At 50.4% G+C, this 12,462-nt stretch overlaps 1 protein-coding gene across 1 annotated transcript; it reads right to left on the bottom strand.

Annotated features, from left to right (window-relative positions):
- Positions 1-1,101: 1,101 nt before the first annotated feature.
- Positions 1,102-2,410, bottom strand: LOC148594347 (3-galactosyl-N-acetylglucosaminide 4-alpha-L-fucosyltransferase FUT3-like). Its single transcript, XM_088526836.1, has one exon. It carries the CDS (start codon positions 2,404-2,406, stop codon positions 1,324-1,326), a length of 1,083 nt encoding a protein of 360 aa, XP_088382962.1. The 5' UTR covers positions 2,407-2,410; the 3' UTR covers positions 1,102-1,323.
- Between the last annotated feature and the right edge of the window lie 10,052 nt (positions 2,411-12,462).

Raw genomic sequence — 12,462 nt, 5'->3', positions numbered from 1 at the left:
GGTCTTGCAGGGGGACCTTCTGCTACTGAGTGATTGCAGGTAGAAATGCCGAGGGAGTTCATCGATGATATTTGTTAAATGATGGTGACAGAGAAAGAAATTGCGTAGCTCTGTTTATTGATGGACTTTGAGCTGCTTTACAGCACGGAAACAGCTCAGGGTTAAAGTAAATCTGCAAAAAAATACCTCAACTCAGGGCTCTGTAGTACCTGGCAGAAAAAAAAAAGGGGGGGAAAAATAGCCAAAAGACAAATACCCAGAGCTGCAGGAAGGGAGCCCAGCAGGGCACCACTGCCCCCCGCTTCCCATGGGCCCCCAGCTCCCAGTGCAAGGGAATGGGAGCTGTGGAAAGGCTGCATGGGGAAAACAGCTCAGTACCACAGGGCTCCTCAACCCGGACAAGAAACCCTTTATAGGAACACAGGAAAAAGTAGAATAAAGACCAGTCCTTTATTTGCAACACAGGACCTGGGGGCATCCAGTGAGGTCAGAGGCTGAGAGGTTCGGATGCTGCAGGATGCCGTGCTGCGGGGTGCTGCATGCATAAAAATTTACAGTGCTGTAAGGAACAGCTGGGCAAATGGAAGAAAAAAGTCCTCAAAGAACAATTAATATGCAGTCAGCACTTCCGGCTTCAGTAAATGGTGAAGAAGCTGAGGGAAAGTCAACGTAGTTGGTCAAGCCAGCTGTTTCCAACACAAGGGCTCTCTCCTTCTTCTCTCCTTGTTCTCTTGCCCAATGACTGCTCTCACACTTCCCTGGAACGTGTCAGGTCTCACTCTCCATGTTTAGCACCATGCCATAGCACCCTGAAATGGTCAGAGGAGGTGAAAGTGGGATTGGGAGGGGATGAAGGAAGGGGTGGGACCGGTCCTTCCAGCAGCTGCAGGTTGCCTCATGGCCTAGCCAGCTCTCGCAGTACAGCCTTGCAGAGTACAAAGTCCTCTGAAGCAGGCTGATGATACGTACTCTTAGTTCACCTACCCCTCCCAGCCTTTTGTTTCTGCTCTCCAGCATATGGAGTGATCCAGGTTTGTTTGAAGATTGGTGATTAAAACAACAAAAAGAGTATTTTGCACTGAATTCTGTGAAGACCAGGCTGTATAACTTGATCAACAACAGAAAAAAAAAAAACTCAATGTACTAGCTCTATCTAGTAGTCTATTAATCCGTAAGACAAACACCTAATTGCTTCCTTGTCCCTGTTGATTTCAGAGCTCCTATTGTCCCTCCACTTTCACAAAGTTCAATCATCCTGTGAAGCTGCAGCCTCCCCCAAGGACTACAAGATCAAAATGCAGGCAAGAACTGAGAAAACAGCAGTTACAGAAACCATTTAGACAGCTTGGCCACCACCTGGTACCGGGTCTCCGTCTGCAGGAAACGACAGACTTGGCAGAGGCGGACGGCCCACCCGGACACGACCACAGGCTTCAGCCATTGCCGCCACTCAAAGTAGCGCTTGTATCTCTCGGCATCCTCGCTCAGCTCCAGCAGGTACCGCGCCAGATCCCGGGCGCTGGCAAAGTCGTCAACGTGGATGAAGGCATCAGGGGGCAGAAAGCGCTCATAGTTGTCCCGCGGCGGCCCGAGGACGACGGGGACAGTGCCAGCAGACAAGGCGTTCCTCCAGACCTTCTCGGTGATGTAGTCTTCATGCTGTGAGTTCTCAAAGGCCAAGTAGAACTTGTACTGGGCCAAGGTGGGCAGGAGCCGGTCTCGGGCCAGGGGCTGGTGATTCCGCCCATAAATGTCCACGGTGATGTGCTGCTTCAGCTCCTGGTAGTACTTCACCCGGTGTGAATGTGCCTGCCAGTTGCTGACCACCCAGGCCACCAGCTTGGACTTGGGTGGGATGCTAAAGGGCTGGGGCTGCTCGAGGACCTGCAGCTCTCCATAGGGGCTGAAGATATCTGAGTCCCTCCGGTAGGACATGGTGAGGTTGAAGAGGTTGTTCATGGCGGGTAGGTTGGGTGAGTGAGAGGGTGACTCCAGGTTGAACCAGACCCAGTGCTGGGAAGGGATTCTGGTGGCCTTGGTCAGTTCCTTTGGGTTTCTAAACACATCCCTGTGATGCACAATCACAGCGTCTGCCTTACGTAACCAGCTACGGTTGACAGTGAAGTGGCAGTTTTGTATGCTGTAGAGCTCTGAACAGTTTCTGAAATTAAAGCGCTGCCCAAAGGGCCAGGTCCATAGCAAAATTGTCATTTCATGCTTGCTCTTTGGCAAGGTGCTATTATTTTCAGTGGAGGCTATTTGTGCACAGGGTTGGAAACTATTCTGCTCTGGCTCAGGAGTCCCATACTGACGAAAAGAAACAAAGAGACAGAAGCTGAGTACAAAGCTGAAGAGCATGAGGGTGAGGAGTTTCTTGCAAGAAGTCTTCCCTTCCATCAGCTCCATAAGTGAATCTGAAAACACCACAGAGAGGGCAATGAGGCATGGGTGCACGCTGACTACACAGGGACATGGCTCTGACTATACAGAGAGGTACAGACAGGGGTTCAAATGACACTGGAAAGAGATAAAGTACATTTACGACCGTCCCCTCCCAAGGCACCTCCTCCAGAGCTCCATACACAACGCGCTTATAACAAACACTCATCCCCCGGGCACAGCAGCTCATCCAAAGACCCCAGACTTTCCTCCCTCATCACCCGTTTTGAGAAAAGCCACCATTTATTTCCCTATAGAAATGCTGTGAATAGCCAGTTCGGAGTTCCTCCCAACCATGCAATAACATGTTCAGCTTTCTGGCGATCTAAGCAAACAGCAGATGGATGTGATATGAAAACACAGAAAGAAGCAATGCCCGCCTGCACTCAGAGGTAAGAACAGAAGTTTGAAGACTTTTCCTGCTGCACCCAATGCCTTTACCCCGAACCAAAGCAAGGTTCCTCTCCCAATAGCTACAAAGAAAAAACAGACTTGTTGCAACCCACCTCCAGGTTTGGTCCTGATGAGAAAGTGCACTGTGGAGGGCAGTAGCAAAGTGGATGACAAAAAAAAGGAAAAGTGGAGAAGGAAGAAAAGCAGCTCTGGGGAGGGATCAGCGGTGTGTTCAGGTGTTCTTCCGTGGCCGAAGCCATGTGTGCCAATCAGCTACCACCATAAACCTGTCATCCAATAAGAAAGGCTGCGATACAAGCCGTCCAATTTCCTCTTTGACAAATTGAGTCAATTAAAAGGAGTCAACCTTGATGTTGCGCTTGCGGGTATTGAGAGGTCAGCTGCGTATGTACCAGTTGGTTCCATTCGCCAGTCTCAGCCCACAGGATTTCTTTGTGACGTACTTTATTCTTCACTCCACTTTGCTCTGTTCAGGAGGGGAAAAGCTGGCAGGGAACGGAGGTGTAGGCATGAGGTCCAAGAGCTCCCCATCTGGCTAATGGAGTTAACAGCACAACTTCCACCATCCAAGTCTCCTAGACGCCTTTTCAACACCTGGGGCTATAACGCAGCGTCCGACTGGTGACTTCAGAGATCAAATGAGTTTCAGAGTCGATCAAAGCTTGAGCAAGCAGATAAGAGCTCCAGCTGGGTGACCCCACCTTCATCCAACACCCACAGACCTTGCTTTGGAGTGTCTCCAGTCCAGGTGAATAGGCATTGTACATGTCTGTACGGTCTGTGGGCATAGTGAGGTTGTTTGTTTGCTATGACCAGAGCGTATTGATCTTGCATTGAGCTTGTTGCTCTTGGCTGGGACAAAAAAAAAGCTATTATGTGTTATTATCAGGCTGGAATATATTTGACTGTACATATATATTGTTGGTATGGAATTTAAACTCCCAGAACGTGTCTCAGCACAGGTTCAGGGCACTTGGGGTTGGCAGGAGGATTGCAAATGGGCAATAGCAGTGTGGAGAAATTTACATTTCCAGCTGCTCTGCCAGGAGGCACATGTTTCCTGGGACAAAACTAGAGGTCCGCTGAGTGTATCCATCACCTCCTGCAGACTTGGTAGCACTCCAACACAGGTGAGAGCGAAAAATACACCAGAGCATGAGTGATGGGTGCCATAACTCATGGATTGCTTACCCGGGGTGATCCAGGCAACCCAAGGGCCAGAGAGGAGGCATCAACCATTTAAGTGCTCTGCCTAGAAACTCCACATGAGGCGCCGTGATGTCCTGCCCTTTCCCCACAACATAGGCTACATCTGCACCAGCAAATTAAACAGTACTGGGGACTAATAATTCATCTAAATGCTCAAACAGCTGGAGTAGTTGCTGGCCCTGCAACGCTAACGGTATGCCAAACAAGACCCAAGTGTGGTCTGGGCGTTACCATGGTCAAGGAACCGCTCCCTACAGGTAGTTGGCATGTGGCCACCCCATTTTGGTGGCTAAGGGATTTCTGGCTATGTTGGTTAGGCTCAGGGTTAGAGAAGAGGTGCAGGTACTGCTATCCTCCAAGGATAGGCACAGTTGTGAAGCCCAGGCATAGTTGTGAAGTTCGTGCCTAGATGTGAAGTCCAGGCACTACTTGGCTTCTTGCTGTGAGGGACATCAGCCCTGCAACCAGAGGCATAAATGGATCCCCCAGCGTGCCCACGTGTTCCCAGTATGAATACAAGAGTAACCACTGGGTGCAATTTTACTCACAGCCTTTGGATGCAATTTTACTCAAACCTGCAGAAGAGAAAGACGATTTGGGGTTTCTCAGCACCATGGGCATCCCAGGAGTTGATGACCCTGTAGAGCCAGATGAGAGACTTCTTTCAGGTGGAATATCCCAAGACTTTGGTACCCCTGAAAAACAGGGCCGCAAGAAACTTAATCTCAGTAAGGAGTAATTAATGTCAATTTAAACATATAAGTAGTGCTGGAGAAGCCATGAAAAAAAAGTCATGGAGCTGTGAATCGAGAACTGTTCCAAAAGGTACACGTGATACGAGGTGACAGATTGCTTACTCCAAAAACTGATGTGAGATTGTAACACGGACAGAACAAAGAGGCCGTTTAGGTAATGGACTTGGCAGGTCCAAAGGCACTTGACAAGAATATTTATTGCTGTAAAATGAATAGTCTCAGTAATCCCTACATCTGAAGACAAATAATGTTGTGTTTTTGAGCAGCTTCCTGGTTACTGCCTTTGCTGACCCAGCGAGCAGGCAGCTGCAGGGCTGTGGGTGCTCAGCACTCACTTAGGTGAGCGCAGGAAAATGCAAGGACTGGATTCCCCATGCTGGAAATCAAATGTGGTCCTCACCCAGGACCACAGGTAGCTGAATGCCTGAGCTCATTTGCCTTCAGAGAGGTCACCAAGCAGAGTTAATCCACAAGAGATCCTTGATGGATCTGCAAGAGTGCTGGATTTGTCTCCACTACTAAATAAATGGGCCAGAGACTATTTTTCATCCCTGAGGCCAAGTGACCTGGCATGGCTCCCATCTCTGCTGCTTCATCCCAGGTTACTGCAGCCACATCCAGCCTGTCTCTGTTCCGGGCTATCCCTGGACCATGCCCAGACATTGTTTGAGGCATGCTAGTTGGCATGGGCCAAAATTGTGCCAAGGAATGTACAGTATGGACGATAACGGGACAGTGTTTAGATCCGTGCCTTGGCTCAGTTTAGGTTCCCGTCACATACGCAGCCTCTGAGGATAAGCCCTTGCCCAGGGCTAAAGCTAAGGTTGAATTCTTGGAGGGATTTCTTTAAACTCTTGCCCCAAGAACTGGTCCAAGCAGAAACTCCTGACAGGACAGGGCATGTGTCTTGCGGCCCCATTAAAAATATGCCTTGGCTAGAGCAAGGTATTCAGGACCTCCTGTTTGTGTTAAAATTAATTGGAAACTGAACTCCATGAACCTCCACTCCCTTTGAAAAACTTCTACAGACTCTGTAAGGGAATGCGGCTGCATTTCCCTGCTCCATCTAGCTTTCCAGTGTAAGTGAGGAGAACCAGGGATATGTGAGGCATCCAATACCAAATACACGTTAGACCCAAGGATGTTGAGCCTGTTGTTTGAGCCACACCATAAAACCGCATACCCTGGTTGCAATCCAGCAATGGGTTTCTGAATGTCTAGGCTAGACACAACTCATCGCCACAGCCCGGTAATGGCAGTGTGGAAAGATGCAGACACTGGCAGAACAAATTTAGCAAAGCCTGATGCAGAGCCTTTCCTGTCAGCAGGAAGACTGAGATGGAAGCACAAGGTTGGCTGGGATCCCTAAACACCAGCAATCCTCCAAACCTCTCCTTGGCCATCTGCCTTTTTGGGTGGGCCTAACCACATTACCACCAACTCGCCCCAGGCTGTCCCACATTCTAGCTGTATCTGTATTAAATCACCAGCTTGGTCTGTTCACCAGGACCACGGCTCTTCCTGGAGAGCCGCCTGACCCTTTGACATGGGTCCAATTCCCATGAGGGAGACCAGCACCAGGCAGCCTCACCACTGCTCCTAGTGGACTCCAGCCTCCTGGAGAGCAACATGGAATGGTGTGGGAGGGTTCCGAAATGTCTGTATTCCCAAGAACATGCTATTTCCTTCTGGAAGAAAACGAACAATTGCTGATCCACACCTGAGGGGAACACCAGCACTGACAGCTCCTCTCACCCAAGCCGTGTTCAAATGAAGCCAAGAGACACCAACATCCTTCTGGGGCGGGAACATCAGCATTGGGAAGCAGAGCTGTTGAGTGTCTCTGCAACTAGCTGAAGCCCAAATGCAGGGAGATGGGGGTGAATGAAAGCATTAGAAAAAAAAAAAAAAAAACGGAGGATCCAGCCTATGTGAAGGTCCTGTCCATACACAGCTAGTGCGGGCCAGACCCGTCCTCAGCGGGACCTACAGAGTTCTTGTTTTTTCACAGGAGTGACCTGTTCTTTGACCGGTCCAGCTAGCAACTGAGCATCTCTAAATTAGGCAAGAAAAAAAAAAAAAAAAAGTGTTTCCATGGACAATTTACGCCTGTCTCCTGGTTTGTCCCAACAGGCTCCTGCTCATACCGTGTTGTTTGCTTCTTTCTTGCTGACCCCTGCCTGCCCATTCCTTGAGATCACCTTGTTCCTTTCCTAGGTCAAGAACCAACATTTCCGAGCATTTAGTAATCAGCATATGGTGGCATCTGGGTGGGATTTCAGTAACTGTAAACACCTCAGAAACCCATCTCAGGACAAATGATCCAAACCAGACAGACCCGAGTACTTAAGTAGAAGCAAAGCTACAAAGGAACATAAAAAATATCCCTGGTGGGTGATGAAGGGCCTGATTTTTTTTAAGAGTAAACATTCCTAGCACACATGTAATCCAAACGCTGTCAAAAGGCAGCCTGCTGGTGGAGAAGCTGGATTTCTTCTGTCCCACGCACACACGTTGCACACTGGGCTTGGAGGCAGGAGTAGAACTTTGCTTTTCTCCATCTTGCAGGATTGGATGGTGAGTCAATATTTCCCCCCACTTGCAAAGCCTTCTGGCCTGCTTACAGATGTCCTCCATAGCTTTGCATGCTGCAGACAACCTCTGGGAAAATGGTTTCAGCCCAAGCTTCCTGAGGCCACTTGGTCCCTGTCCATGCCCAGCTGAGCAGAGGGGACAACAGATTGCCCAGGAGTTGCAGGCTGAAAGCTACCACAGATGACCTGGAGGGAACTAACCCATGGCCAACAACCTTGCTGTTTCCAATCAAACATTCCCATTCCCAGTGCTACCTGGACTCTCAGCTGCTGCCACATGAGGATAGTCAGGAATGGAGCGTGCTCTGAAGTTATCTTTGCAGCAGTCCCAGAACAATGGGCTGTTTTGGCGAATAATCTTATGAGTAAATCATTGAGGAGCTTGGGGTTATCTCCTTGCAACACTGAGGTTAGCCATTCTATCCCACCACTTCATTCGTTCGTTGGGTCCTGGTTGCCTTTTTGGCTGGTATCCTAAGGAAATGGCAGGTGTTTGAGGTTAGATCATAGAATCATAGAATCCTTAAGGTTGGAAGAGACCTCTAGAGATCATCTAGTCCAACCCCTGCATACGCAGGGTCACCTAGAGCACATGGCACAGGACTGCGTCCAAGCAGGTCTTGAAGATCTCCAGAGAAAGAGACTCCACAACCTCTCTGGGCAGCCTGTTCCAGTGCTCTGGCACCCTCACTGTCAAGAAATTTTTCCTTAAGTTCCTGGGGAACTTTTGGTGCTTCAGTTTGTGGCCATTTCCTCTTGTCCTATCCATGACCACCACTGAAGAGAGGCTGGCTACATCCTCTTCACTCCCTCCCTTGAGGTATTTAGATAGACTGATCTAAATCTAAACTGCTTAGATGTCTTCTCATCCTTCTCTTCTGCAGGCTGAATAGGCCCAGCTCCCTCAGCCTCTCCTCATAGGGCAGATATTCCAGGCCCCTCATCATCCTCGTAGCCCTGCACTGGACTCTCTCCAGCAGCTCCACATCCCTCTTATACTGGGGAGCCCAGAACTGGACACAGTTCTCCAGATGTGGCCTCACCAGGGCTGAGTAGAGGGGCAGGATCACCTCGACCTGCTGGAGACACTCTTCTTGATGCACCCCAGGATGCCATTGGCCGCCTTGGCCATGAGGGCACACTGCTGCCTTGCTGAAGTCCAGATAGATGACACCCACCGCTCTCCCCTCATCTACCCAGCTGGTCATTCCATCATAGAAGGCTATCAGGTTAGTCAAGCATGATTTACCCTTGGTGAATCCATATTGACTACTCCTGAGCACCTTTTTATCCTCCACACGTTTGGAGACAACATCCAGGATGAACGGCTCCATGACTTCCAGGGATGGAAGTGAGGCTGACTGGCCTGTAGTTGCCTGGGTCCTCCTTCTTGCCATTTTTGAAGGCCACTGTGACATTGGCTTTCTTCCAGTCCTCTGGCATGTCCTCTGTTCTCCAGGACCTTTCGAAGATGATGGAGAGCGGCTTAGCTATGACATCCACCAGCTCCTGCAGCACTCTGGGGTGCATCCCATCAGGACCCTTGGATTTGTAGATGTCAAGTTACCCTAAGAGCTCTCTGACCCAATCTTCCTCTACCTAGGGCAAGCCTTCCTCTCCCCAGGCACCTTCTCTTGTCTCTGGGGTTTGGGATTCCAGAGGGCTGCCCTTGGTAAACACTGAAGTGAAGAAGGCAGTCAGCAGCTCTGCTTTTTCTGTGTCTTTCGAACCCACCTAATTCACCAACAGACCCTCATTTTCCCTGATCTTCCTTTTGCCATTGATATATTTGAAAAAGCTCCTCTTGTTATTTTTAACATCCCTTGCCAGATTCAATTCCAATTGTGCCTTACCTTTCCTTGTCACATCCCTGCATTCCTGACATCCTGACAACATTCCTATATTCCTCCCAAGGAGCCTGGCCTTTTTTCCACTGTTTGTATAGTGCCTTTTTTGTTTGAGTTTTACCAGCTCATCCACGCAGGCCTCCTGCCCACCTCACCTGGCTTTTCACTCAAGGGGATGCACCACTCCTGAGCGTGGAGGAAGGGCTGCTTGAATACTGACCAGCTCTCTTGGGCCCCCTTCCTTCTAGAGCCTTAGCCCATGGGATTCTTCCAAGGAGGTCTCTGAAGAGGCCAAAGTTGGCCCTCCTGAAGTCCATGGTTGCAAGGATCCTAAACTCCACCAACTCATGGTCACTGCAGCCAAGGCTACCCACTACCTTCACATCTCCCACAAACCCTCTCTATTTGTTAGTACGAGGTCCAGTTGCCCACCTCTCCTTGTTGGCTCCTCCACAATCTGTGTTAAAAAGTTATCATCAATGCACTGCAGGAACCTCCAGGACTGTTTGTGCCTGTTGTCTTCCCAGCTGATGTCAGGGTGGTTGAAGTCCTCCATGAGAACCAGGGCCTGTGACCATGTGGCTACTCCCAGCTGTCTGTAGAAGCCTCATGAACTTCCTCATCCTGATCGGGTGGCCTGTAGCAAACGCCTACCACAGGGTCTCCCACCTTAGCCTGCCCGTTAACCCTTACCCACAAACCCTTAACTCGCTCCTCATCCACCCCCAGGTTGAGCTCCATGCATTCCAGTTGCTCTCTCACATGAAGAGCAACTCCACCACCTCGCCTTCCCAGCCTGTCCTTCCTGAAGAGCACGTAGCCTTCCATGGCAGCGCTCCAGTCGTGTGAGCTGTCCCACCACATCTCTGTGCTCCAATGAGATCATGATGCTGGGACCGCACACAGATCTCCAGTTCCTCCTGTTTATTCCCCGTGCTGTGTGCATTGGTGTACAGGCATTTCAGGGAAGGAATCGAGCCTGCAGGTTTCCCAGGAGGGGTGAAAGAGGACCTCTATAATCATCTCCTGTACTCGCTTCCCCACTACCATGCTCCCCCTGGACACCTTCTGGCTTGGCTGCGTGACACTGCCCTGTCCACGTAACACTCCCCTGTCCACGTAACACTCCCCTTCACACTTCTTGCTTCGTTTGAAGCCCTCCTAATGCTGGCCCCACATGCTGCCACTCCCTGCACTTCCCATACTTGCCTTCCCCAAACAGTCGCCAACCTTTCCCATGGATGTGAGAAGTTCTGCAGGACCCTCATTGCTGCTACGTCTTCTTTTTTATCTTCATTCCAGTCTTCTTTTTCTTACATTCAACACAGAGGCTCTGCAAGACATTTTTCACTGGAGAAAAGGCAATGTGACCACCTCTGTGTTCAGCGCTCTGCTCGACACCTGGAGAAGGCTCTGCGGAGGGGAAATGAGATGTCTCGTGGGTGCCTGCGTTCTGAAGCCAGGAAAGACAGATCCCTTTTCCAGCTTGGCACAGCAGGGCATCGCCTGTGCAGAGACCAGCTGTTGGCTAAAAGGCACCATCCCGGGAGGTTTCAGGACAGGTTTGGCTTTAAAAAACAACTCTGGAGGGATCAAAACTCTTTTTTTCCTTCCTGAGAAATCCTTCTGCAACCACCACTCTCATCCCATGACAAGATACATATATAAATACATAAAATATATGTCCCTGTAGCTCCCTATAGGTCAGGACATGCTATAACCCAGCTGCAAGCACTGACAGCAAAATGGAGCACATCAAGAGTGTTTCAGAGGCAACTCCAGCATGACCTGAGCTCCTGCTGTCGTGCCCAACCTCCACTTGAAAACAGAGGTAGATAAGATGCTGCCTGCTAATGGCTTCCCATCTAAATATTAGGACCTTCCCTCTCAGCCCGTTTACTCTGAGCAATGACCCGCTAACCAGGGTCACGGGCAATGGGAAACCGTGGGAGGTCTCCGGGTTTTATAAATGAGAGGGTATCCCTACATAGACCTGGCCCAGGAGGCATCCAGGAGCCAAAGGCGCTGATTGATGGCCCCGCACAGGCCCGTTGCGAGGGAACGGTGTCAGAGCGGCGTCGAGGAGGGATTACACAGTGATTTAGCAGTTCGGGTGGATTAAGAGTGATTTGTCAGTTGTCCGCCGCACGTCTCTGCCAAAAAGGTGGAGAGCCTGAAATCCCTTGGCACGTGAGCTGAAGGAAACGTTGCGGACAGTTGCAGTGCGTGGTCCAGACGCAGGTCTGGGGCCTCGCGTGGGCTGAGGCACCAAAGCGGAGTTGATGCAGTCGTGGTTCCGACGTGGCTCTGGGTGCCTCTTATGGGCTGAGGCATCGACAAAGGGCTGATGCAGTGGTGACTCGGACCTAGGTCTGGTGCCCATCAAGGGGAGGTGAGACAGGGGCTACCACCAGCCACCAAACTAGCAACGACCACGAGACGTGTGGTTCCTGCGAGCCCATGTGCTTGGCTCAGCGTTCGAGGTGTTGGTGGCAACAACTCTGGGCTTCCCGCACGTGACACTGGCTCCTTGGGGACATGCAGAGCAAATGCTGGAGCGGTGGAAGCACCAGGAACTGTCCTGGGAGGGCTTCAGGGAGCCGAGGGTCAGCCGAGGTGTCCGTCTCCCTCCCTGACATCTCCGTTAAGCTCCTCCTCAGTCGTTCCTGAGCACCTCGGGTGGGTCCATGGGGGAGCAGTTTCTTTGACTGTTTATTTTCGCGCTGTGCTACACTTTTCTCAAGTTTCTAAACAGAAGTCACTTCCAATTCCCCAAACGGAAAATATTTCCTCTAGAAGATGTTAAAATGCAAACATTTCCGTTGCGGCCACGGTCTGCCCCCCCCCCATCTTTCTGAGATTAGAAATCCGTCCACAAAAATCTCCTTGCTGCAAAAAGCTCTCACACAAATGCCTAGGCGACTCTGCTGGAGTGGGGCAATTGGACTTGGTGTTCTCCAGAGGTCCTTCCCAACCTCATCCTGCGATTCTCTGGTATCGGCCCCACTAATCGTAATTCCAAGCCCCGCAAAATCCTCTTTGCACAACCCAGCGCTGCGGACGTTTGGGCAGGATTTCCTGTTGGCTGTCATTGCCTTTGCAGAATGATGAAACCAGGGGCATGAGTTTTGTGTTTCATTTTTCTATTTTATTGTTTTTCGCTCTCAGGGAGCTTGAAAACCTGGCACCTAGCGCTTCCACAGG

The sequence above is a fragment of the Tinamus guttatus genome, unplaced genomic scaffold, assembly GCF_059628265.1.
Source record: "Tinamus guttatus ecotype Peru unplaced genomic scaffold, ASM5962826v1 Tinamus_guttatus_pri_ptg000254l, whole genome shotgun sequence".
Classification (NCBI taxonomy): domain Eukaryota; kingdom Metazoa; phylum Chordata; class Aves; order Tinamiformes; family Tinamidae; genus Tinamus; species Tinamus guttatus.
Note: the sequence above shows the minus strand (reverse complement) of the source record. Positions and strands in the feature narration are given on the sequence as shown.